The sequence below is a fragment of the Pongo pygmaeus genome, chromosome 4 (assembly GCF_028885625.2).
Source record: "Pongo pygmaeus isolate AG05252 chromosome 4, NHGRI_mPonPyg2-v2.0_pri, whole genome shotgun sequence".
NCBI lineage: Eukaryota > Metazoa > Chordata > Mammalia > Primates > Hominidae > Pongo > Pongo pygmaeus.
This window is the reverse complement of record NC_072377.2, coordinates 32,331,389-32,359,225: the sequence shown is the minus strand read 5'-3', so window position 1 is coordinate 32,359,225 and position 27,837 is coordinate 32,331,389. Positions and strand designations below refer to the sequence as shown.

The 27,837-nt window shown below is 45.1% G+C and overlaps 2 protein-coding genes across 4 annotated transcripts in view; both read right to left on the bottom strand.

Moving 5' to 3' along the window:
• PDZD2 (PDZ domain containing 2) overlaps nt 1-27,837 on the bottom strand; it is a 468,182-nt gene that overhangs the window by 198,981 nt on the left and 241,364 nt on the right. The gene's annotated exons all lie outside the window — the stretch shown is intronic.
• LOC129037074 (translationally-controlled tumor protein-like) lies at nt 1,730-20,550 on the bottom strand. The gene is made up of 5 exons (XM_054488952.1): nt 20,385-20,550; nt 15,321-15,336; nt 13,221-13,247; nt 2,160-2,603; nt 1,730-1,853 (listed from the first exon to the last, which is right to left on the bottom strand). The coding sequence occupies exons 1-5, from the start codon at nt 20,548-20,550 to the stop codon at nt 1,730-1,732; spliced, it is 777 nt and encodes a 258-aa protein (XP_054344927.1).

Genomic DNA, 27,837 nt, shown 5'->3' with positions numbered 1-27,837 from the left:
TCACCATCTTAAGTGCTATATTTTCTTGTAGTAGAGTAGCGTGGTAGTTAAAAGCAGGAACTGGCTGGGCATGGTGGCTCATGCCTGTAATCCCAGCACTTTGGGAGCCTGAGGCAGATGGATAGCTTGAGGTCAGGAGTTCTAGACCAGCCTGGCCAACATGGTGAAATCCTATCTCTACTAAAAATACAAAAAAATACAAAAAAAAAAAAAAAAAAAAAAAAAAAAAAAAAGGCTGGGTGTGGTAGCTCATGCCTGTAATCCCAACACTTTGGGAGGCCGAGGCGGGTGAATCACGAGGTCAGGAGTCCGAGACTAGGCTGGCCAACATGGTGAAACCCCATCTCTACTAAAAATACAAAAAAATTAGTTCGGGGTAGTGGTGGGCACCTGTAATCCCAGCTACTCAGAAGGCTGAGGCAAGAGAATCACTTGAACCCAAGAGGCGGAGGTTGCAGTGAACGGAGATTGTGCAACTGCACTGGAGTGACAGAGTGAGACTCTGTCTCCAAAAAAAAAAAAGAAAGGAAAAGAAAAAATAAAAATTAGCCAGGCATGGTGGTGGGGCATCTGTAATCCCAGATGCTTGGGAGGCTGAGTCACGACAATCGGTTGAACCTAGGAGGCAGAGGTTGCAGTGAGGCGAGGTCACACCATTGTACTCCAGCCTGGGCGACAGATCAAGACTAAGTCTCCAGAAAGAAAAAAAAATGCAGGAACTCTGGAGCTCCACAGCTGGATTTGAATCTTGGCTCTGCCTTTCGTGAGCTATGTGACTTTAAGCACATAGCTAAGTTATTTGACCTTTCTGAACCTTAGTTCCCTGAAAAAAGTGAGATAAGGTATCAATCTCACAGATTTCTCTGCATAAACGAGTGAATACATGTTAAGGCACCGATGACAATATTCGGCACGTAGTAAACGCATCCATAAACGTAAGCTATTTTCAATTATAGGATGAAGGGATGGAGGAACTGTGGCAGGGTTATATGAATACTTGTGGCCTTGGATAAAATGTCCAGTGACAGCACCATACGTGAATATAAATATTACAGTCTTTCAAATAATAAAGATGGAAAGCAATACACCCTTAAAACTCACTCAGCTGACTCAAAATTTGGCTCTGATTATTTGAATAAATTTGCTTCATAAACTATATGAGTGGGAAAAGGAATATTCAAGATTAATGTCATTTAAATTTTAAATGTGATTTTAATTATATATGTGAATATTAGAGCTATACATGACTATTTCATGTATATCACTGTATTATTAGTAGTAAACTGAATTGTTATCCTATTAGTATACTAAATATAGTATTTCATGTATATTAATGTTGGCCAAAAACCTTTTTGTAGCTCTTATTATGTATGGGGCTTACATTCTACTGTATGGGGTAAAAGAAAATGTTCTTCTCTTTTTTTAATCAGCATAGAAAATTCAAACTGTTACCAAAAAGCATCTTAACCACATGTCCCTGCTCCCCAAATTAATGCCCTTATGATCTCTTTTGCTTAGATTTTGAGTTTAAATGCATTTTATTTTTAGACAAGCTACATGACATGCTTTTCTTAAAACAATGCCTCCATTCCAAATAAAGCATGGTCAAAATAAATGAAGAGCTCAAGATGACATCATTCCCATTTTCTTAAGTCCTGTTGTTATGTGGATGACAAGCTGCAGCCAGTTACAATGACAGGTGATACATCCAAAGTAATTGCCAAATTTGTTAACATTTTCCCATTTCTAAATCATACTCAAAGAAAATCACATATGGAGTCACACCATCCTCCCAGTAGTCCAGTAGAGCAACCATGCCACCTGGATTCATGCTTTCCCCAATACAGAAAGAACTGGTAGCTTTTTGTTTGTTTTGAGACAGAGTCTTGCTCTGTTACCCAGGCTGGAATGCAGTAATCTCAGCTCATTGCAGCCTCCGCCTCCCGGGTTCAGCAATTCTTCCACCTCTACCTCCCGAGTAGCTGGGATTACAGGTGTGCACCAACCACAGCCAGCTAATTTTCTGTATTTTTGGTAGGGACAGGGTCTCACTATGTTGCCAAGGCTGGTCTCAAACTCCTGAGCTCAAGTGATCCTCCCGCCTCGGCCTCCCAAAAGTGCTGGGATTATAGGCGTGAGCCACCACGCCCGGCCAGAACTGGTCGTTTTTGAAATTACTAAGGATGTGCTTGATTTGTTCTGCAGCCCCTGTCATAAAAGGTTTTACTCTTTCTGGTCTCTGTTCTTCAAGGTTGCCTTTGATTGATTTCACGTAACCTTTGATGTATTTCTTGTAGGCTTCTCTGGTGAAGCTACTTTCCTGAAAGTGATGGTTCATGACAGTATCAACACCAGCCATTATTGTGCTTTCCGCACCCTTGCCCTCCGGGCCTTCAGCGGAGGCATTTCCAACAATGAGCGAGTCATCAGTGTTACCTTCTCTCCTACAGATCAACTTCCCCTCCACTTCTAGGCACAGCCAGTCTGGGATCTCCCGGATCTCGTGAACACACCTGATCACGGCTGACGAGGTCAATGGCGGCTGATGGTAGCTAAAGGGAGACGACCAGTGGGGCTGCCTTGGAGGAGCCCGGAACTCGGAGCTGCGCTCATGGGGAGCGGGGGCGGGGCCTTGCTTAGATTTCAAACAAAAAAAGGATCAAACCAAAATAAAAGAAAACAGAGGGAAATGTAGACTATCTTTGTGCATTTTAAATATACATAAAATCTCCAACATGGATAAAGATGTTATTCAATTCTATTTACTACCTGATCTTTTTTTTTTTTTTTTGAGACGGAGTCTGGCTCTGTCGCCCAGGCTAGAGTGCAGTGGCAGGATCTCGGCTCACTGAAGCCTCCGCCTCCCGGGTTCAAGCAATTCTCCTGCCTCAGCCTCCTGAGTAGCTGGGATTACAGGCATCCACCACCATGCCTGGATAATTTTTGTATTTTTAGTAGTGATGGGGTTTCACCATATTGGCCAGGCTGGTCTCAAACTCCTGACCTTGTAATCTGCCCGCCTTGGCCTCCCAAAGGGCTGGGATTACAGGCAAGAGCCACCGGGCCCAGCCACCTGATCCTTTTCTTATGCCTTCATTTAGTTGGGAGATCCTTTTCTTATGCCTTCATGTAATTGGGAGTGGGGGTGGGGATTAAGGAATAAAATCCAACTAAAATAGCAAGACTTTCTTCATAAGGCATGAATATTAAACATAGAAAATATTGTATTTCACAGTGTCCTCTCTCATCTGTACTTCATGGGAAATAGATGGATGAATTCGGCCTGATAATCCACTACATGTAGCTATTTGCAGGTCTCTTGAAGGAAAGGCACAATAACCCAGATGGGTGTATTAACCAGAGCCTTTATGTCATTTATGACTAATACTATGAACTGTGTCCCCTCTCAAAATACACGTTAGAGCCCTAATCCCCAGTGTGATAGTATTTGGAGATAAGATCTTTGGCAGGTAATTAGGTTTCAGTGAGGTCAAGGAAGGGACCCCATGAAAGGATTAGTGCCCTTATAAGAAGAGATGCCAGACAGCTTGCTTCCTTGCTTTCCCTGCCATGTGAAGACACAGTGAGAAGACAGCCATCTACAACCCAGGAAGAGAGCCCTCACCAGAAACCAACCATGCTGCTGGTACTTTCATCTTTCCAGCCTCCAGAACTGCGAGAAAATAAATGTCTATCATTTCAGCCATGCAGTATTTTGTTATGGCACCCTGCACAAAGACAGGTAAGGAGCATGGCCACTTAAAACATTAAGAAGTCATCATAACCAAACTGTTAACAAAACAATCATCCACTATAACAAGACAAATCCCTTTGTGTTGATCTTTTTCTCAGTTCTCGATTATCAACTTGGGCTAACCAAGCATTCTACCCAGAATTAGATGGACAGTACAACTTTCAAAGTTTAGACATAACAATAGCATTAGGAGATATACCTAATGTTACATGTATACATGTATACATATGTAACTAACCTGCACATTGTGCACATGTACCCTAAAACTTAAAGTATAATAATAAGAAGAAGAAGAAAAAAAAAAAGAAAGTTTAGACATAACATTTAATCTAATTCTTATTGGATATGAGCCCATCCAAAGGTGGAAAATATGTTCAAATATTCTATTCTAGATATTGTAAGTAGTCTCTTGTTTTTTCTTTTTCTTGAGACACAGTCTTGCTCTGTTGCCCAGGCTGGAGTGCAGTGGTACACTTTTGGCCCACTGGAACTTCCACCTGCTGGGTTCAAGCTATTCTCCTGCCTCATCCTCCCAACCAGCTGGGACTACAGGCACGTGCCACCACGCCCGGCTAATTTTTGTATTTTTAGTAGAGACGGGGTTTCACCATGTTGGCCAGGCTGGTCTGGAACTCCTGACCTCAGATGATCCACCGGGCCTCAGCTTCCCACAGTGTGAGGATTACAGGTGTGAGCCACTGCACCCACTATAAATAGTCTCTTAATATATTTCCTAAATCATTGATAAAAACCAAACTAAGGCCACGCGTGGTGGCTGACACCTGTGATCCTCGCACTATGGGAGGCTGAGACGGGCTGATTGCTTGAGCCCAGGAGTTCAAGACTAGCCCGGGTAACATGGCGAAACCCCGTCTCTACCAAAAATACAAAAACTGAGGTGGGAGGATCACCTGAGCCTGGGGAGGTCAGGGTTACCACTGCACTCCAGCCTCTACAACAGGGTGAGACCCCATCTCAAAAAAAAAAACAAAAAAAACAAAAAAAACAAAAAACCAACAACCATTTGGACATCAGTAACTGGAAGTATATTTTACTTGTGTGGTATCTCAGTTAAAATTACTTCAGTTTCAGGCCAGGTGTGGTGGCTCATGCCTGTAATCCCAGCACTTTGGGAGGCCAAGGCAGGTCGTCACTTGAGTTCAGGAGTTTGGACCAGCTTGGCCAACATAGTAAAACCCCGTCTCTACTAAAAATACAAAAATTAACTGGGTGTGGTGGCATGTACCTGTAATCCCAGCTACTTGGGAGTCTGAGGCTGGAGAATAGCTTAAACCTGGGAGGCAGAAGTTGCAGTGAGCCAAGAACACACCACTCCACTCCAGCCTGGGTGACAGAGTGAGACTCCATCTCAAAAAAATAAAATAAGGCTGGGTGTGGTGGCTCACACCTGTAATCCCTGTACTTTGGGAGGCCCAAGCAGGCGGATCATGAGGTCAGGAGATTGAGACCATTCTGGCTAACATGGTGAAACCCCATCTCTACTAAAAATACAAAAAAAAAAAAAATTAGCCAGGCATGGTGGCACGCGCCTGTAGTCTCGGCTACTTGGGAGGCTGAAACAGGAGAATGACATGAACCCAGGAGGCAGAGCTTGCAGTGAGCCGAGACAGTGCCACTGCACTCCAGCCTGGGCGACAGAGCGAGACTCTGTCTCAAAAAAATAAAAATAAAAATAAAAATAAATAAAATAACCTCAATTTCACTCTTAGCAACAACACATACACACACTTAAAAACCAAGAACCACCACTGAAGTTAGGCAAGAATGGGGGAGGGGAGTTGATATAAAATAGTGATGTGTAAGTGCACTCTACCAAGGAAAGATGATAACAATAAGCAAACTCCGTACCCGTCCAAAGTCCAATAACAAAAGTTATCAGCTTCTAGCACATGAGCCATGGCCTCCAGGCTCTGAATGGGTTGTTTCAAGCCTTTCAAAATGAAAAGTTATAAATCAGTGTTGACAGAAATCCACATCCTCAGAAGGTACCCAATACCTGAATAAATCCACTCTTACTCTGGGAAGTTCTTAGCAGAAAGGTTAACTCTGTAGTGAGAGAGAAAATACTTTCCCGACCAAGAAGATACACAGAGCTAGCATGAAGCTATATTTAATGTTTGACCAGGGGTCTGCTGGGTTGGAAAATGCGAACATCTTCCAGTGGTAAACTGAACTCTACCCCAGAGGAGAAAAATGCAGGCCAAGAACATGGAGGAAGATTACACTAACTGGCTTAGAAGAGGAAGAAAAGCAACCCCAGCATCCTCAGGTTGCAGGTAGAGAGAGAAGGGGAAAAAAAGAGACTATCAAACCACTTCAGCTTAAACTAGAACACCTGCAAGGTAGTAGAAAGGTATGCTATGCATTGCTTCAACCACTACAAAAGAAGAAAGGGACACTGATCAAAACACAAATTTGGCCAGGTGCGGTGGCTCACACCTGTAATCCCAGCACTTTGGGAGGCTGAGGACGGCAGTGGATCACCTGAGGCCAGGAGTTTGAGACCAGCCTGGCCAACATGGTGAAACCTCGTCTCTACTAAGAAAGAAAAAAAAATACAAAAAATTAGCCGGGCGTGGTGGCGAGTGCCTGTAATCCCAGCTACTCCAGAGGCTGAGGTAGGAGAATTGCTTGAACCCGGGAGAGGGAGGTTGCAGCGGGCTAAGATCGGGCCACTGCACTCCAGCCTGGGCGACAGAGCAAGACGCTGTCTCCAAAAAACAAACAAAACAAAACAAAACACACACACACACACAAATTCACTCCCTCTGGTAAAAGCAGACTCACTTGCATAATTTTATAGGCGAATTTGAAACACAAGCGGCAACATTTAGACGTGCTGCTTTTTTCCTAATGCTTAATTATAACCTCAGCCTTATTCGATGTAATTGTGCCCAGAATTCTGTATCTGTACCTTTCCAATAATATTCACCATCTACTACTAATTTTTAAAAAAGACATATTGGCCGGGCGCAGTGGCTCACGCCTGTAATCCCTACTAAAAATACAAAAAAATTAGCTGGGTGTGGTGGTGGGTGCCTGTAGTCCCAGCTACTCGGGAGGCTGAGGCAGGAGAATGGCGTGAACCCGGGAGGCGGAGCTTGCAGTGAGCCGAGATCGCGCCACTGCACACTCCAGCCTGGGCGACAGGGCGGGACTCTGTCTCAAAAAAATAAATAAATAAATTAAATAAATAAAAGACATATTAACAAGTATTGGTTTCCAGTGACTCAAGTTTTCACATCTCAGCATCTAAGTTATGATAATTGCAATATTAATTGTTTTCTCAGGCAGTGTATTGGAATGTTTATAAATACTGGTTCATTTAAAAGGCCCTGGGAAGATAAGAGATCTATTTTCTTGGCTTCAACCATGACCAGCCTCGCCCACAGCAAGTGCTCGTTAAATGTTTGTTTATTGAATGACTGTTGACTAAATAAACTTTTCCTTGATTTTTAACATTTGTGGCTGATTTCACTATGTTAACCTTCAGCAACTTGTAATTTGTAGATGTAGTAAGTTCTTATTAATTGAGCTTATAAGAAGTGGCATAACAATGTTGAATAAATCTCATGATAAAGACTTATTGGTTATTATTTTGCTGGTTTGGTTTTGTTTGTATTTTGGCTAATTGAAACACATACAGTTGAAAGAAATACACTGCTTTAAAATACTAAAAAAAAAAAACAGTGGCTGGGTGCAATGGCTCATGCCTGTAATCCCAGCACTTTGGCACTTTGGGAGGCTGAGACAGGCAGATCACCTGAGGTCAGGAGTTAGAGGCCAGCCTGGCTAACACAGTGAAACCCCGTCTCTACTAAAAATACAAACATTTGCTGCGCATGGTGGCGGGCACCTGTAATCCCAGCTACTCGGGAGGCTGAGGCAGAAGAATTGCGTGAACCAAGGAGGCGGAGGTTGCAGTAAGCAGAGATCGCACCATTACACTCCAGCCTGGGCAACAAAAACAAAATTCCGTCTCAAAAAGAAGAAAACAAAAACAAAAAATGTTTTTCACTAATTTACAATGACTTTTCCTTTTTTTTTTTTGAGACAGGGTCTCACTCTTATTGCCCAGGCTAGAGTACAGTGGCGTGATCTTGGCTCACTGCATCATCTCTCAGGCTCAGGTGATTCTCCCATCTCAGCTTCCTGGGTAGCTGGGGCTACAGGCATGTGCCACCCTGCCCAGCTAATTTTTTGTATTTTCAGTAGAGACAGGGTCTCACCATGTTGCCCAGGTCAGTCTCAAACTCCTGGGCTCAAGCAATCTTCCCACCATGGCCTCCCAAAGTGTTTGGATTATAGGTGTCAGCCACCATGCCCGGCCTTTCCTATTCTTTCTACACCTAAATTACATAATAATATTTATTTTTTTATTTTGATCTTGATTTTTTTTTTTTTGAGACAGAGTCTCACTTTGTTGCCCAGGCTGGAGTGCAGTGGTGTGATCTCAGCTCACTGGAACCTCTGCCTCCCGGGTTTAAGTGATTTTCCCGCCTCAGCCTCCCAAGTAGACGGGATTACAGGCATGCGCTACCACGCCCGACTAATTTTTTGTATTTAGTAAACACAGGGTTTCACCATGTTGGTCAGGCTGGTCTCGAACTCCTGACTTCAGGTGATCCACCTGCCTCGGCCTCCCAAAGTGTAATTTTTACTTTCAAGTTGTAAGACTTTTTTTTTCCCCTCCTGCATGCAAATCCCTTATCATATATATTATTTGCAGAAAATTGCTTCCCATCTTTTTCATAAATGGTGCTGGAACAATGAGAAATTGACATGCAAAGAAATAAAGCCCTTAATAAAATTTTAAGTTTTCGTTTGTTTGTTTGAGATGGAGTCTCACTCTGTCATCCAGGCTGGAGTGCAGTGGCATGATCTGGCTCACTGCAACCTCCGCCTCCTAGGTTCAAGTGATTCTCCTGTGTCAGCCTCCCGAGTAGCTGGGATTACAGGCACGTGCCACTGCACCCGGCTAATTTTTGTATTTATTTTTTTTAGTAGAGATGGGGTTTCACCATGTTGGCCATGTACTAAAAATACAAAAATTAGCAGGCATGGTGGTGCATGCCTGTAATCCCAGCTACTAGGAAGGCTGAGGCTGGAGAATTGCTTGAACCTGGGAGGAGGAGGTTGCAGTGAGCTGAAATTGCGCCCCTGCATTCCAGTCTGGGCGACAGAATGAGAATCTGTCTGAAAAAAAAAAAAGAAAAAAAATGTATCCAAATCAAACCCTTTAACAATTCAATAATAAGCAGACAATCCAACTGAGTAACAGGCTAAAGATCTGAATAGATGTTTCTCCAAAGAAGGTATACAAAAATGGACAACAAACCCACGAAAAGATGTGCAACATCATTAGTCATCAGGGAAATGCAAACCAAAACCACAGTGAGATACCACTTTATACACACTAGATTGGCTATAATTTTTTAAAAGGACATAACAACAAGTGTTGGTGAGGATGTACAGAAACTGAAACCCTCATGCATTGTTGGTAGGAATGTAAAATTGTGCAGTCACGTTGGAAAAGTTTAGCAGTTCTTCAAAATGTTAAACATGGAATTACCATACAGCCCAGCAATTCCACTCTTAGGTATACACCCAAGAGAAATGAAAACATTATGTCCACACAAATCTTGTACATGAATGTTCGTAGCAGTATTATTTACGATAGCCAAAATGTGAAAACAACCCCAATATCGATCACCTGGTGAATATGTAACATTGGACTACCCTTTGGTGATAAAAAGAAATGAAGTAGTGACAGATGTCACATGTGTATGAACACTGAAAATATGCTAAGTGAAAGAAGTCAGTCACAAAAGACCACATAGATTTCATTTATATGAAGTGTCCAGAAAAGGAAATTTATAGAGATAGCAAATCAAAGAGTGGTTGACCGGGGCTGAGGAGTTTGTAAGCGGGGAGTGACTGCTAATGGATGGAGGGTTTCTTTTAGGGGTGATTAAAATGTTCTAAAAGTAGATAATGTGATGTCTACAGATCTGCTTGAATTTACTTAAAAACTATTTATTGTAAACTTTAAATGCATGAAATGTATAATAATGTAATCTCAATAAAACTGTTTAAAAAAAAAAAAAAAACTCCTAGGAGGACAGATATAAGTGTGTGGACTCCCCAACACTGTATGTCCCTTTACAAAGGTACTGAAAATTGATTGGGGGGAAGTATTCACTTCTCTAATTTGAAACAGACAAAAATCAAGATTCACAAAAGCTAACTTAAACTCACCTTTTTTGAGACAGAGTCTCACTCTGTCCCCCAGGCTGGAGTGCAGTGGCATGATCTCGGCTCACTGCAACCTCCACCTCCCGGGTTTAAGCGATTCTTGTGCCTCAGCCTCCTGGGTAGGTGGGATTACAGGCACGTGCCACCACACCTGGCTAATTTTTGTATTTTTAGTAGAGATGGAATTTCACCATGTTGTTCAGGCTGGTCTCAAACTCCTGACATTAAGTGATCCAACCGCCTCAGCCTCCCAAAGTGCTGGGACTACAGGCATAAGCCACTGCGCCTAGCCAAAGTCACCCATTTTTATAGTTGTTAGCCTAAATGCATATTTAAAATGCTTGACAAGTATAACAGAAAGTTCTTAGAAAGGCCAGCTCTTGCCTCCAACTCCCCTTCCCCTTTTCTAAACTGGCAACACACTAGTGTTCAGGCAAAACCAGAAAAATTAAGTTATTTCTTAATGAGTTGTAAGTATTTGTCTGGGAAGATTTAGGAAACTCACTTTTAGTAGAAAATTAATCAGCAAAATCCTTTAAGCATTTTTGATGGGGTTTTCCTCCTCCTCATCACACACACCCACACAAACCTTGGGGCCTGGCAACAACTAACAAGCAAGTCTATTACACAGATAAACACAAATTCAAGGAAGGAAAACTAGCTGTTCCTCGGGGTGATAGTCTAGAGATGGCTTCAGGACTTCTAGAGGCTCGCATATTTTTCTATCTTCAGCCTCCCAAGAAATAACTGAAGAGCATTTTACACGAAATCACCTAATTATGGTCCCCAGGCTCATTGCCTCTCGGCAGGGCCTTGCTTCCTCAGGTCAAGGCAGACAGATGCTCAACAGGACCCAAGCAGAGTGTGGGAAGGACTGGCCAGATCCTGCAGGAGCCCTAGACATGACCCCTTCCCCTTCTTAAGAAAACCTAGCCTCGGGCAGCCTGGAGCTGATCCTGGTTCCAGGCCCGAAGTCCCTCACCTATCCCCTTTCAGGTAAGGAAAGCTGGCTGACTTTCATCAGCCATCAACAGTGAGCTCTTTACAATTTGGTCTACATGTAAATGGCTTTCTATATAGTAACGGTAAGAGTCAGCAAATCCATTAACAGATTCAGCCAAGATCACATCTATTTACAAGTGTTTCTTGACTGCCTGACACAACCCCAGGACTATGGAAAGCTGGTACGCAGGGCTACCTACACCTCCCTGGAATCTCCAACTGAGAGAAGGAACCAGAGGGGATACATGTGAGGATACACCACCATCCACCCCAATGCTCATCCTCTGCCATTCTCAAAATCCTGGTGACACCGTTCACTACGTCATTTGCTGTGTGCCACCTGCCAGGCATTATGTCAGTGGCTCTAGATGCATTCTTCCATTCTAGTCCGGCAACAAATCTGAGTGTTATTCTTCTCAATTGACAGAAAAACACCACCTTAGTCTGTTCAAGCTGCCAGAACACTATAAACTAGGTGGCTTATAAATAACAGAAATTTATCTCTCACAGTTCTGGAGGCTGGCAAGTCCAAGATCAAGGCTCAGGCGGGTTGAGTGTCGACAGTCACTTTCTGGTTCACAGATGGCGTCTTCTAACTGCATCCTTACACGGTAGAAGGGGCAAATGAGCTCTCTTGGGCCTCTTTTATGAAGGCACTAATCCCATTCATGAAGGCTCTAACTTGATGATGATTTGATGACCTAATCCCCTCCCAAAAGGCCCCACTTCCCACTGCCACCACCGTGAGGGTTAGGATTTCAACATATGAATTAGGGAGCACATAAACATTTGACCATAGTAAACACATTCAGTGAAAATAAATAATTCATCCAAGGCCACACAGCTAGCACACATGGTAGAGCTGTGATGGGACACCACATCCTTGAAGCCAAATCACAGAAGACAGAAGGTGCCAATCCTGAGACTGTACTGTCAGCAGGAAGCTCACCTTCCAGGACAATGCTAGAAGTCCAGAGCTTTCCCTTGTGAAAAGAGAGGCTCCAGCCAGGCGCGGTGGCTCATGCCTGTAATACCAGCACTTTGGGAGGACGAGGTGGGTGGATCACTTGAGGTCAGGAGTTCGAGACCAGCCTGGTCAATATGGTGAAACCCCATCTCTAATAAAAATACAAAAAAACTAGCTGGGCATGGTAACAGATACCTGTAATCCCAGCTATGTGGGAGGCTGAGGCAGGAGAATCACTTGAACCCGGGAGGCAGATGTTGCCATGATCATGCCAGGATCATGCCACTGCACTCCAGCCTGGACGACAGAGCAAAACTCCATCTCAAAACAAACAAACAAACAAACAAAGAGGCCAGGCGCGGTGGTTCACACCTGTAATCCCAGCACTTTGGGAGGCCGAGGCAAGCGGATCATGAGGTCAGAACATTGAGACCATCCTGGCTAACATGGTGAAACCCCGTCTCTACTAAAATACAAAAAAAATAGCTGGGGGTGGTGGCGGGCGCCTGTAGTCCCAGCTACTTGGGAGGCTGAGGCAGGAGAATGGCGTGAACCCGGGAGGCGGAGCTTGCAGTGAGCCGAGATCGCCACTGCACTCCAGCCTGGGCGACAGAGCGAGACTCAATCTCAAACAAACAAAGAAAAAAAACCAAAAAAAAAAAAAAAAGAAGAAAGGCTCCATCTATCCTTAAGAAGGATCCCAAAGCCATCCTGGATGACCTGTCTAGTGAGTTCCCACACATTTGAAGGAAACCTCCCCCCAGAGCTAGGAAAGATTTGGCTGGAAAAGGGTTGGCTCAGGAAGCTCTCGGCATCCACACACTATGTGCAAGCATCACTTTGCCATGTGACAGAGGAGCACAGTTGACACCAAACAACGCACACCAGTGGCACTGCGCCTCTAAGGACAGCCAAGTCCAGAGCTTACAGACAATCAGGGGTGGAAGGTAGGAAGCTTCCTTCAAAGGAAAAGGCAGTAGAGCAGCTGTCAGAAAAGCTTTCTGCACCAAATCCCTGAAGCACTCACCTTCACTCAACAGCTTCAACAGGAGTACCCTGGGCGTGTCAGCATTTTATTTAAGCTATCTCTTGTCCTTTGTCCCTCCCTGGCAACTGGCTGGAGGAGTCTAATCTACCAGTGGCTCCTTCCTACTGTCCTGAAGCCTAGCTTTACAGCTGTATATCCACTTTTATCATTGGCCATTTATTATGTGCAGTTACCTGATAAACTGGTAGAAGCTGATAATCCTACAGAGGCAAGAATGGTCTAACGGATTTGAAGCCAGCCAGCTCTGGATCCGACCATACTCTGTACTTTTGGTATAATTCATATGAGTTCATCACTAAACAAAATGCCTGTAATATAGCTGGCTCCAGGGAGGAGACAAATGATGACGAGTGTCCACCCTCTAGAGGGGGAGAGAAAAGATACACAAAACTGGCTGGGTGCGTTGGCTCATGCCTGTAATCCCAGCACTTTGGGAGGCCAAGGTGGGCAGACCACCTGAGGTCAGGAGTTTGAGACCAGGCTGGCCAACATGGTGAAACCCGGCCGAAAAATAAAAATACAAAAAAATTAGCCAGATGTGGTGGCAGGCACCTATAATCCCAGCTACTCAGGAGGCTGAGGCAGAAGAATTGCTTGAACCTGGGAGGTAGAGGTTGCAGTGAGCTAAGATTTCGCCACTGCACCCCAGCCTGGGCAACAGAGCGAGACTCCATCTCAAAAAAAAAGCCAACAGTCAAGCAAAATGAGACCTTATATCATCTGCATGTTTCATGTTTCATATGCGTCTCTTCTGTACTTAACTAGACCAATTTGTTGGTTGTTGGAAACTCTGCATGCTACTTCTTTTTCTGCCCTATCCCCAGAAAAAAGAGAACATTTTCACATCAATAGGAGGCACTCAGTGATGCTGGGGGACAGAGAGATTCAACTCCAGTGACAACTGGGATCTCAAGTGCAACTTCAGCCAGTGATTCTTCCAAACACACACCACTTGAGACTTATATTTGAACATCAGACAACACAGGGAATAACAGAGGTGTGTACAACACTCTGAGGGCTGATACGACAAAGGGATCATACTGGCTGGCTAGGTAAGTTCCACAGAGAAGACGCAAACCAGTCCAGGCTGTCCACAGACTCTAGGAGAAGAACACAATTTTCACACTGTGGTAAGAGATACTCGAGGTTTACTTTCTCAGGAATATCTTCCCCATCAGCCTGACATACTCCTGGTGCCCCAAATTTCAAGATTTGAGTTAGTTCACTGATTCAGGTGCTAATTCAAAAAGTATTTTTAAATATAAATATGTTTCTGCAGCAGGAAAAAAAATAGTTTAACCTTTTATTTTTCACGAGTGATGTACAGACACATTTTAAAGAAAAAAAAAAAAAAAACTCACCAGATCCCCACCCTACATCCAGAGATCTCATCTGAGTAACATTTAAAAAAATAAAATTATTTTATTGCTCTTTCAGCTGTAAAGTATTGCTATAAAAGAAGTTTTCTTTGTAACTGGTTTTTGAGACAAAGTCTCTGTCACCTAGGCTGGAGTGCAATGGCACAATCATGGCTCACTGCAGCCTTGACCTCCCAGCCTCAAGCAATCCTCCCACCTCAGCCTCCCAAGTAGCTGGAACCACAGGTGCATGCCACCATGCCTGGCTAATTTTTAAATTTTTTGTAGAGACTGGGTCTCACTATGTTGCCAGAGCTGGTCTCGAACTCCCCCCTGAGCTCAAGCAATATGCCCACCTTGGCCTCTGGTGAAGTGCTGTGATTACGTGATTACAGCCATGAGCCACCGCACTCAGCCAGTAAAATAAGATTATTGTAACAAACACAATTTTAAAAATTCTTATGCATCTCTAAAGACTCAGAAACCCTTGTTTGAGAAACAGAACTTTAACCTGTTTAACAGTCTCTCTGGATTTAATATCCAGCCCTTAGCACAGGGCTTGGCACATAGCAGCAGTTCACTAAACTTTTTCTGAGCAGATGAATTCTATCTGGGGAAAGGAGCTGGGTAAAGTCCAAGGTTTAAAACACTGCAGAGGTGGGTAAGCCCAAGACCTAGGCACTAAACTGTGACCCTAGGTAGGTGGATATTTCACACACACACACACACACACACACACACACACACGTGCGTGCACACACGGGAGTATCAAATAGGAATCTGATGAGGCAATAAAGTCACCTAGGATGAGCTAACTCTGCCAGCAGTTACCTCCAAGAAACCAGCTGACATGGACTCTCAAGTCTCTACCCCGCCTCACGGTTATATGCCTAGAGTAGTGTATTTATTTTTTACCTTTCCGTCACAATACCTGGGAGGTGTCAGAGAGGGTCACGTGCAAGCATGGTCCAACAGAGAATGCCAGGATCTGAAGTCAGCCAGCTCTGGATCCTACTGTTCCCGAGTCTGTGTCCTTGGGCACAATTCTTAAATTCCAACCTGCAGCCTCCACATGGGCAAAGTGGAACAAATCGCTATTGCATAGTGTGGCTGGGGGGGAGGTTACAGTGAGAATGTATGAAAAAGCCCTGGCACATCGCTGGAGCTTAGTAAAGCCAGTTCCCCAACAGAGGCTGAAACATGGCACCTATTATCTACAGCCATGAAGAAAGGACAGAGGCAGGCTGGGGAAAAGGCTACGTTGCTCAGTCATCAACATAATAACATCGTCTTCTGAAAGGGGTGGGAGCAGACAGAGTGAGGAAGGGAAAAGGTAGAGGCGCCTTCGTGAGGGAGGTATGTGTATTTTGTGGCTGAGTGAAAAAATGAGGAAGGGGATTTACAATATGTTCATGTAAGGCTCTGGGCAGAATTTAAAGTCACTCTATCGGCTCAGCCAAATGAGAAGATCCTCTTTCTGACAAAACCCAACAGAAGACATGTCAGTGAGCTAAAAGTATCTTGGTATCTTCTTCCATCTGGGCTGCTATCACAAAATATCATAGACTGGGTAGCTTATGAACAGTAGAAATGTATTTCTCACAGTTCTGGGGCCAGGAAGGCCAAGATCAAGGTACTGGCAGTACCTGGTGAGAGGTCATTCATAGATGGCTGTCTTCCGGCTGTGTCCTCACACGGCAGAGGAGATAAGGAGTCTTTCTCAGGCATCGTTCATAATGGCACTCATCCCATTCATGAGAGCTCTACCCTCCAACCTAAGTGCCTCCCAAAAGCCCCACCTCCTGATATCCTCAAACTTCAGGGTTAGGATTTCAATAAATGGATTTTAGGGGGACAAAAACGTTCAGTCCATTTCACTTGGCAAAAGGGTGGCCAGGCACGGTGGCTCACGCCTGTAATCCTAGCACTTTGGGAGGCAGAGGAGGGCAGATCACGAGGTCAGGAGTTCGAGACCAGCCTGGCCAACATGGTGAAATCCCGTCTCTACTAAAAATACAAAAATTAGGTGGGCGTGGTGGCGGGTGCATGTAATCTCAGCTACTTGGGAGGCTGAGGCAGGACAATCAGCTGAACCTGGGAGGCGGAGGTTGCAGTGAGCCGAGATCATGCTATTGCACTCCAGCCTGGGCGACAGGGTAAGACTCCATCAAGGGAAGGGAAGGGAAAGGGAAGGGAGAGCAAGACTGGGATAAGATTGAGAAAATGAGGTAACGAACTCCAGAATAACTGTCTAGCACTTGAACAACCCTTTGGTTCCCCTTCTGGGGCATTTCCCTCATGCAGCATTGGGCTGAGGATACAGCCATACTTATGACATTATCTTTCAACCCTTCAGGTCACACCAGCTCACCCCAAACTTAATTTTAGACTATAGAAAAACCAGAATAAAATGAAGTCAGGACACACCCTAATTATAACCATGTTATAAGTGTACATGCAGACAGGGGTCTGGAAGTGCTTGGAAAAGCAAAATATACTTGATATGTACTGAGTGGTGGGATTGAAGAGAATTTTCCCTTTAAAGATTATCTTTTTAAAGTAATTCTGATCTTAAATTAGTGCAATACATAAAAGCTGGGAAGGGAAAAAACATCAAGAACGGCCCTATCTCCTTGATGTCACTCAGCCCACAGCAGGAAAATCTGGACTGAGACCACTGTTGAAATCCTACACCCCACCGTGCCAGGCTTCCAGTCCATTCAACAGTATGCCAGATGCAGCTGCAGCTGCAGCTGTGGCCAGAGCTTAGGGGAATGAAAGGTTGAAGACTAAATTTCTTTTGGTCAAAACTTCAGTGCAAATTCCACTCATATAGAGCACCCTTAAAATGCAATGTGCTGGCCGAGCACGGTGGCTCACGTCTGTAACCCCAGCACTTTGGGAGGCCGAGGTGAGTGGATCACCTGTGGTCAGGAGTTCAAGACCAGCCTAGCCAACATGGTGAAACCTTGTCTCTACTAAAAATACAAAAAAAAAAAAAAAAAAAAAAAGCTGGGTGTGGTGGCACATGCCTGTAATCCCAGCTACTCGGGAAGGTGAGGCAGGAGAATTGCTTGAACCCGGGAGGCGGAGGTTGCAATGAGCCAAGATTGCACCATTGCACTCCAGCCTGGGCTACAAGAGCGAAACTCCGTCTCAAAATAAATAAATGAATAAATAAATAAATGTGCTGATTATCAGACTAAACCCAGGAATTTCTGTACAACTTCATGCTAACAAATGCCTAAGCCAATTTTTTCTAAATAGTCTGAAATTTTTAGTAACTGTAGCACACAGACACATACACACACAATCCCTGCTGAGAAACTAAACAGTCCCCAGTATAAGAAGAATAGAATAAGGGCCTACACAAGGTGATTTATACTTTAAGACAGACTTAGACATAGCTGATCGCTACATTCATTCCACCGGAAAATCTCTTTATACTCATGGAAATTCATTATCCACCTATTTAAATTTTTTGTCTTTTTGTTTGTTTTGAGACAGAGTCTCGCTCTGTCACCCAGGCTGGAGTGCAGTGGTGCAATCTCAGCTCACTGTAACCTCTGCCTCCCAGGTTCAAGTGATTCTCGTGCCTCAGCCCTCCTGAGTAGCTGGGACTACAAGTGTGGACCACCACACGTGGCTAATTTTTGTTCTCTTGTAGAGACGGGGTTTCACTATGTTGCCCAGGCTGGTCTTGAACTCCTGGGGTCAAGCAATCCGCCCACCTTGGCCTCCCAAAGTGCTGAGATTACAGGCACAAGCCACTGCGCCCAGCCAGGTTTTTGTTTTTTAACGCAAACCACAATCAACGGTGGGCTAAGCAGTAACGTGGGGACAGGATGGTCTCAAGAACTGCTGCTATCTATGGTCTTCACCAAGATGTGACTCTGCCAAGGCCTACACAAACAACCCTCACAAGGGCAAGGGCGAAAGGTCCTGGTCAGTGGATACAAGTTTAATAGTTTCAAGACTATCAAAAAAATATTCTTTCTTGGAGAAATAAGCCAAGACAGGAAAAAGAAAAGCTTAGTTTTTGTCTGCTTCCCTCTAGGAAAACCGTCCCTTGCCCTCTCCATTGCTCCTCCGACGCCACGCTTTGTTCACACCTGTTTCAGCACCCATGCTGTAGCACTGCCTGCGTCTACACACCTGTCTCCACCGCCAGGCTGTGAGCTCCGTAAGAAACCAGGCCCAGCTGGGCACAGTGGCACACACCCGTAATCCCAGCACTTTGGGAGGCTGTGGCAGTAGGACTGCTGGAGTCCAGAAGTTCAAAACCAGCCTTAGTAACATAGTGAGACACCCTTCTCTCTACAAAAAAATACAAAAAATTAGCCAGGTGTGGTTGTGCACACCTGCTGACCTAGCTACTCGGGAGAATGAAGTGGGAGGATCACTTGAGTCCGGGATGTCGAGGCTGCAGTGAGCTGTGGTCTCGCCACTGCACTCCAGCCTGGGTGACAAGGCAAGACTCCCCTACACCACCCCCGCCACAAAAGAAACTAGGCCCACTACACCTGTGTACCCCAAACTCAGGCACAGCCTGGCACACAGTAGATGCCCAACCTGCCCTGTTGTTCTTGGATCATCCTGGTTTAAACTGATTATCCCAGCCTAATTATCAGTGCTCTCCTTCACTCTCAGAAATGCCCTGTGTGTGTAATAAATCCTATGATCACCCTGTCAGTAAACAGTAAATAAATCTTGCTCTTGGTTTATGAGTCTTGGTTTTTAAGATCATGTCCTTTGACTTGCTGTGGTTATTGCTGGTCAGCAGAGCAAGAGGTACATTAGGAAGATGGGTAGATAGACCTTGGGGAGAAGCTAATCCAGAAATTAGTTTTGTTAAGAGTTTGGGGCCGGGCACAGTTGTCTCATGCCTGTAATCCCAGCACTTTGGGAGGCCGAGGCGGGAGAAATGCTTGAACCCCAGGAGTTCAAGGCCAGCCTGGGCAACATTGAGTGAGACATCTCTACAAAAAATAAAAAAAAATTAGCCAGGCATGGTGGTGCACACCTGTGGTCACAGCTACTCAGGAGGCTGAGGCAGAAGGATTGTCAGAGCCTGGGAGGTTGAAGCTGCAGTGAGCTATGATCGCACTACTGCAGTCCAGCCTGGGCAACAGGGTGAGACCCTGTCTCCAAAAAAAAAAAAAAAAAAAGGAGGCATGACTGGTAGAGGTAGCTTGGATTTGTCACAGCAGATTTCCTAATTATCTCATTAACCCTTTGGTAACACTATGATATGAGTCTTGACTCTCCTTGGCGCCACTGAGCACACTGGCACGGTCTGGGCACAGGGTAAGGCTGGCAATGGCTAGAATGTATTGGGAGCAGTGGGGAAAGCTCTGCTGGGGTTGACAGCACTGGTGAGCATTCACCGTTCCACTCTAGACCTCCCTGCCTCGGTGGCTCAGTACCCTGCCCACAATGCCACCCCCTCTCCAGTGCCCTTAGAAATGGAAAAACCGGCCGGGCATGGTGGTTCATGCCTGTAATCCCAACACTTTGGGAGGCAGAGGCGGGCGGATCACCTGAGAACAGGAGTTCAAGACCCTGACCAACATGGAGAAACCTTGCCTCTACTAAAAATACAAAATTAGCTGGGCGTGGTGGCACATGACTATAATCCCAGCTGTAAGGGAGGCTGAGGCAGGAGAATCGCTTGAACCTGGGAGGCGAAGTTGCGGTGAGCCAAGACCATGCCACTGCATTCCAGCCTGGGCAAAAAGAACGAAACTTTGTCTCAAAAAATAAATAAAAATAAAAATACAAAAATTAGCCGGGCATGGTGGCACATGTCTATAGTCCCAGCTACTCAGGAGGCTGAGGCAGGAGAATCACTTGAATCCAGGAGGCTGAGATGGCAGTGAGCTGAGATGGCACCATTGCACTCCAGCCCGGGCCACAGAGCGAGACTCCGTCTCAAAAAAAAAAAAAGAAGAAATGGAAAAACCCCTGAGCTTTGCTTACAGTCCTCCAGGATGAGAGGAAGCAGCAAGAATGAGAAGGTGAGGATGGAGCTGGAGCCAATTAAGGCACTCAGCTCAGGGTTCTGGTTGATACGGTGCGGCAAGGGGCGTGTTAATACGGTTGCCAGATGCACTGACAGCATCGGAATTATCCAAGTGGATGCCATTTGTCCTGGGGTCTGGCCTTTTTACAGCGTATTAAGGATAGGAGACTAGGACCACAAGTCTCCACAGGTCCTTCCCTGCTTCTAATTGCCACAGACAGGGCCATGCAAAGGCGGCCAAGAGGGAGGGGAGTTACTGTAACTCCACCTGTCTGGCCTGTTTCCTCTGGTTCCAGAGAAACTCCTCCTTGGATTTAGGGGCCCACAGGGACTTCCCAACTCTCGCCGCTCTTTAAGCCTGTTTGATTTAAAAGGAGAAGATTAAATACACAGCCCACAGCCAAGATTCCAGATGTTAAGCCAGCCTTCCCTTTGTGGTTGGGGTCCCCTGCTAAGTAGTACTAGTAATTAACATCTAAAGCTGGGTTCTGAGGGGCTGGAAGGGGTGAGAGTCAGGGAAGAAGGGGCCCTGGCTCTAGGCCCGGCTCGGCTGTTTTTATTAGTCCACGATCTGAACCATTCATTTGGTTTCTTCATTTTTCCCTACTGGGAATTGACCCTCTACCAAACCTCTGTCCCTTGTGAGCAGGCTGTGAAAATCAAAGGGGGTTAACAGAGTTATTTTGCAAAAGTATTAAAAAGCCACCACAGAACTGCGCTGTCCAATACCATACACACTCGCCACATGCTGCTATTTAAACCTAATTAAAATGAAAAATTCAATTCTTGGGTCATGCGCGTCACATTTCACACGTGGCTAGTGGCTGCTGTATTGGCCACCTCACAGAAAGAACACTGCCATCACCCATTAAGTTTTATTGGACAGCGCTGCTCCACAGTTTCTCTTGGATTTCTCTCCATAAAAAAAAAAAAAAATCACAAAAAAGAATACCCCAGCCTTGTCGATGCTCAGAAGGGCAATGCTTCTTATGTTTTGTTTGTTTGTTTGTTTGTTTTTGGCAGGTGGTGGGGGGGGGGATTTGTTTTTGCTTTTGGAGGGGGACAGTATCTCACTCTGTCACCCAGGCTGGAGGGCAGTGACACTATCTGGGCTCACTGCAACCTCTGCCTCCTGGGTTCAAGCGATTCTCCTGCCTCAAACTCCTGAGTAGCTGAGATTACAAGGTGTGCACTACCACACCCGGCTAATTTTTGTATATTTAGTAGAGACGGGGTTTCACCATGTTGGCCAAGCTGGTTTCGAACTCCTGACCTCAAAAGATCTGCCCACCTCGGCCTCCCAGAAGTGTTGGGATTACAAGCGTGAGCCACTGCACCCGGCCCCCCGTGTGCCTTAATGCCTCCAAAAAGAGGAGTCCCTTACTCGGACACAGTAAGGCCACCACCAGGCCCTCTTTGAAATTCTAGAAAGATGACACTTAAAGCAAGTGTTGGCGAGTAAAGGGCTTTTCCCCCTTGGCTCCCACTGCCTTTATACTCAGATGGCCCTTTCAGACCTAATCTATTATTTACACAGTCCTACTTTAAAGAGAATGCATTTCAAACATTTTCTCAACAGGAGTGTGAGGTCTGTGCAAAGCCAGGGTCCAGGACAACCAATCACTTCCCTCCTGTTGGCCTGACAGGCATTTCTGAACAGCACCAGAAAATGGCCAACTTGAACTATTTAACAAAACAAAAGGACACAGTCCTCCCCCGGCCAAGTGTTAAAAGCATTCCAAAAGAAAAGGCCGAAACAGAAGCTCCTCCCCTCCAATCTGTTCCTCATCTGTCCAAGGATTTATTGGCTCTCGCACTAAATTAATCAATTGCCAAAAGAGAGCTAAAACCACGGCTCCAATGTAAATACTTCTTGGTAACAATCCCTCAGCGTGACACTTCAGATTTCAAGTGGCTGGGTGGCCTTCCAAACGCCTCATTAAATGGCAACTTTATAGCATTAAGAGGAAAAGGCTCTGGGATTTTCTGTACAAATGTATAAATCAATCTTTTCAAAGACAAACAACAGAACAACCCGCAAAACGTACGTGATAGGGGAGGGGGCTCAGGGAGGAGCGTCAAGAAACTGAGGAAGGAGAAAGTGAAGCCGACGGAGGTTGGTCTAAAGTTTTTCCTGGCTCTGGGCATGAGGGTATCTTGACTGGGAACATTTCCATTCCAACCAACATGCGTTTTTCCCATTATCAAATTGGACCACTTTCCCAATGGTGAGATCCCACGCCCGGTATCATCCCAGACTGACTTCCTATCCCTCATAGCATTTATCAAAGATTTCCAACTCACAGGCAGTTAAAATCAGTCAAGCTTATGGACTTCTCTCAGGGAATGATTTAGTGTTAAGAAAAGCTACATCCTCAACAGTTGGTTATTGATTACCCTCTGTGTTTAGGACATAGTAAGGGTTAGAAAAACACATTCTCCTCTCTCCCTCAAATAATTTCACATGCCTTGTAGAGTATAAACCACCTCATTAACAGCCAAGCCTACAAAGACACCACTGCCTCACAAATCCGAGTAGATAGCCCTGACCAATCCAATCCCATTTTCTTTTTAGAAAAGCTTCAATGGGGCCGGGTGCAGTGGCTCACACCTGTAATCCCAGCACTTTGGGAGGCGGAGGCAGGCAAATCACCTGAGGTCAGGAGTTTGAGACCAGCCTGGCCAACATGGTGAAACACCATCTCTACTACAAATACAAAAATTAAGCCAAGCATGACGGCACGCCTGTAATCCCAGCTACTCAGGAGGCTGAGGCAGGAGAATTACTTGAACCCAGTAGGCGGAAGTTGCAGTGAGCTGAGATCATAGCACTGCACTCCAGCCTGGGTGACAGAGGGAGGGAAGGAAGGAAGGAAGGAAGGAAGGAGAAGAGAGAAGAAAAGAGGAAAGAAGAGAAAAGGAAAAAGAAAAGGAAACAACACAAGGAAGGAAAGAAAACAAGGAAGGAAGGCAGGCAGGCAGGCAGGCAGGCAGGCAAAGCTTCTATGGGCAATATCTGCGCCATCCAAATTCCACTGCTGTAAATGGCCCAAAACAGCTGCACCCCTGGAACCCAGGCTCGAAAAATAGGGTTGTATCCCTCTGATGTACCCAAATGCCCATTGTGTGTTGGAAGTTAACAATGCTGAACAACTCCCACTCCCTCCCCTACTCTCACCACTCTTCAGCTAAGCAGCTTTTCAAAGCTATGTGTAACTGTCCCCCCATAGACCAATCCATTTTATTTTTCCTTTAGAAAAAGTGCTGTCTCCCCCCCTCCCCCGCACATAAAACTGATGACTGAAAACAAAGCGTAGGACAGTTTTGAGACACAGTGCATGCACAGGCAACCCTCAGCATTTGGGCCTGTGTCATTCTTGACACTGTCCGCCTAACTGGCAGTTCACTGTACAGCTATGCAAAATTTTGTCAGATTCCTATGGAAAAATCAGCCCCATTGTTCCAATAGAACAACGGACAATTGATAATCAGGACAGTGAGAGGAGGGAAGCAGACTCTGCAGATCTCAAGAATGGCGCTTCTCAGCTGTAAAAATGGTTCCTATTGGAAAAGCTGCCAACCTCCTAGCCTCCTCCATCCTCAACACTGCTTTCTCCATCTCAAAAAGCAAAATGAAACAAAATTAAGCCTGTGGATGAAAGTGCACACCGCTCTCAGGCTCCAAATGTGGTCGCTCCACTGACACCCAAAGTCCTTCCAGAGAGGGCGTCCCAGGACACCAAAAGTGCTCCAAGCATTTCTGAAGCAAGAGTCACTTTCGTAACACAATTCCCACTCTGTCATTGCCTCTCCATTCACACTACATATCGATTTTGTGTGTGTGTGTGTATGTGTGTGTAAAATCTGCTTTTCCCCTAGAGCCTACCAAGTGTGTACTTAAAAATATCCACTACATTGTAGGATTTTCAGAACTCATTGAACTGGTCAATATATACAGAAATCCACAGTAAGAATGAGCCCAGCCCATAGCAAACATCAAGGAAGCAAGCACAGAAAGAATAGGCTAGTCCAAGAATGCGTGGCACAGCCTGGCACTGGTTCTTGCACCCAGGTGGCATTCAAGAGATAAGTACAGAGGCCAGGCGGGGTGGCTCACACCTACAATTCCAGCACTTCAGGAGGCCGAGGCAGGCAGATCACCTGAGGTCAGGAGTTTAAGACCAGCCTGGCCAATGTGGTGAAACCCTGTCTCTACTAAAAATACAAAAAATTAGCCAGGCGTGGTAGTGGGTGCCTGTAATCCCAGGTACTCAGGAGGCTGAGGCACAAGAATCATCTGAACCCAGGAGGCAGAGGTTAGTGAGCCGAGATCATGCCACCGCATTCCACCCTGGGCGACAGAATAAGACTCGGTCGCGGCCGGGCACGGTGGCTCACGCCTGTAATCCCAGCACTTTGGGAGGCTGAGGCAGGCGGATCACGAGGTCAGGAAATCGAGACCATCCTGGCTAACACGGTGAAACCCCATCTCTACTAAAAATACAAAAAAATAGCCGGGTGTGGTGGCAGGCGCCTGTAGTCCCAGCTACTTGGGAGGCTGAGGCAGGAGAATGGCATGAACCCGGGAGGCAGTTTCCAGTGAGTCGAGATCGTGCCACTGCACTCCAGCCTGGGGGACAGAGCGAGACTCCGTCTCAAATAAAAAAAAATGAGAGAGACAGACAAGTGCAGAATCTACCTGATGCGGAAGTGCCTCTGGGTTCTACCTGTAACAGTCACTGGGTCCTCCCATAAGACCTCAATTCCACCCTGGGCCGTGGCTGAGGGCCCACACATCTCAGCATCCTTCACAAAAGCAGTTTCTGTCAGGGAGTTGCCTGGTTCCCTGCCAACCCACAGTTCTCAGAAGGGTGGAAGGGCAAAGGAAGGAATTTCTCCAGCAGGCAGAACCTCAGCAGAGATGAGAGAGGAAGGGAGTCCAGGCAGCAAGCTCAGCAAGCTGGGAGGAATGAGTGGCAGGGAAGGAAGGGGCCAAGGGGAGGCACATAAACAACTTGGCACTAGCAAACTCAACCAAAGCTTGGAGTCACTACCAGCCTAAGAGTTCACCCAATGCAGCAACATGCTCTAAACAAATGCATGTTAATTGCGGAAGATATGCACTGATCTGTTTTTTCAATGTGTTATTCAAACTATATAGATAATGGCTGGGCACAGTGGCTCACGCCTGTAACCTCAGCACTTTGGGAGGCCAAGACGGGCAGATCACCTAAGGTCAGGAGTTACAGACCAGCCTGGCCAACATGGTGAAACCCCATCTCTACTAAAAATACAAAATTAGCCAGGTATGGTGGTGGGTCCCTGTAATCTCAGCTACTTGGGAGGCTGATGCAGGAGAATCACTTGAACCCGGGAGGCAGAGGCTGCAGTGAGCCACTGCACTCCAGCCTGGAGAAAAAGAGAAATTAAAAACAAACAAACAAAAAAAAACTAACTCAAAAACAACAAACAAAAAAATCAAAAACAAACTATACAGATAATGCTTAATCTCCTCCCTAATTCTACTCTCTTTTCCCAAGATAATTGCTGTTTTCTGGGTTTTCATGTCAACCTTCTGGACACAGCATTTATCTAATGCTATAGTCATATAGAAAAAAAAATCATCACTTGACTTAATGGCTACATAGTATACTTATGCTATACTATGCTTCTCTTTCCTTGGTGATATGTTTTATTATTTTTCTTTTTTTACATTTGTGGCTGATTAGGGAGAGATGTTTTAGAGATCATTACATCCATATAAAAAAATGCACTTCCTTCTTTGAAATTGCCACATAGTATTCTGTAATGTGGACTTACATATTTTATTCATTCTTTTGATAAATGTTTAGTTTTCATTTGTCCTCAATTTCAAACACTTCTGGAGTGAATGTGTTCGGATGTAAGTATTTCTTTAGAACACAATTCTAGAAGTACAATTTCTGGGTCAAAGAATAAGTATGACAAAACGCCTGTGACGTGTCTCACTCTGACAGTATACAAACACCCGAACTCTACCCTGCTTGATTCTATCATTCTTAATTTTTTACCTAAGCCTAACTTTAATCCTAACATTGTCTAAACTGGATGGTAAAGAGTAGTATTAAAAAAAAAAAAAAAAAATCCCACTGCTTTGATTGGCATTTCTCTGATTACCTAACAGCTCAAGCATTTTTTTCTTCTTTTTTTTTTTTTTTTTTTTTTTGCCGTTTGCACTTTTTCTTCTGGGAGTTGCCATTTCATACACTCCACCCATTTTTCTTCTGGGTATTTTACTCATTAACTTACACATTTTTATGTATTCACTTAATCCATCATCTATTCTGTTTTGTATGTTTCTCTTGGTCTATCACTTTAAAACTTTACTTATGGCATCATTCCACAAACAATATGGTAGCTTCCTATTAACAATATAGTGGCCGGCCAGGCACAGTGGCGCACACCTATTATCCCAGCACTTTGGGAGGCTGAGGCAGGTGGATCATTTGAGGCTAAGAGTTTGAAACCAGCCTGGTCAACATGGCAAAACCCTATCTCTACTAAAAATAAAAAAATTAGCCGGTAGTGGTGGTGGATGGCAAAACCCCATCTGTACTAAAAACACAAAAATTAACCAGGAATGGTGGCGGGCACTTGTAGTCCCAGTACTTGAGAGCCTGAGGCAGGAGAATCACCTAAACCTGGGAGGTGGAGGTTGCAGTGAGCTGAGATCGCGCCATTGCACTCCAGCCTGGGTGACAGAGCAAGACTCCGCTTCAAAACAAAAAAAAACACAATACAATGATGTCCAAATTGTTGTCAACAGTAGAATCCTTTCTGGAGTGCAATGGAATTCCAAACAGCAGACAACAGCAGACCGGCCCTGGCTGAGGCTGAATGGGCACCTTAGGGTCTCAACAATTCCTCTATCTTGATTCCAAAGTGTTTCTCAGAGCTTCTAAGAGCAGAATTTGAAACCACAGATTCAGTCCAACTCCCTCATGTAACAAATGAAGAAATCTAGGATAAAAGCCACTAGAGGGTTAAGCCTAAGGCCTCCTAACAGAAACAAGATCGGCCAGACCTAAGGTCTCTGTTACGTGTCTGTGAACCCAACCCAGGATGGATGTATGTATGTATGTAGTTATTTTTGAGATGGAGTCTTGCTCTATCACCCAGGCTGGAGTGCAATGGAGCAATCTTGGCTCACTGCAACCTCAGCCTCCTGGGTTCAAGCGATTCTCCTGCCTCAGCCTCCTGAGTAGTTGGGATTACAGGCACCTGCTACCACACCTGGCTAATTGTTGTATTTTTAGTAGAGATGGGGTTTCACCATGTTGGCCAAGCTGGACTCAAGCTCCTGACCTCAGGTGATCCGTCCTCTTCGGCCTCCCAAAGTGCTGGGATAACATGCGTGAGCCACCGCGCCCG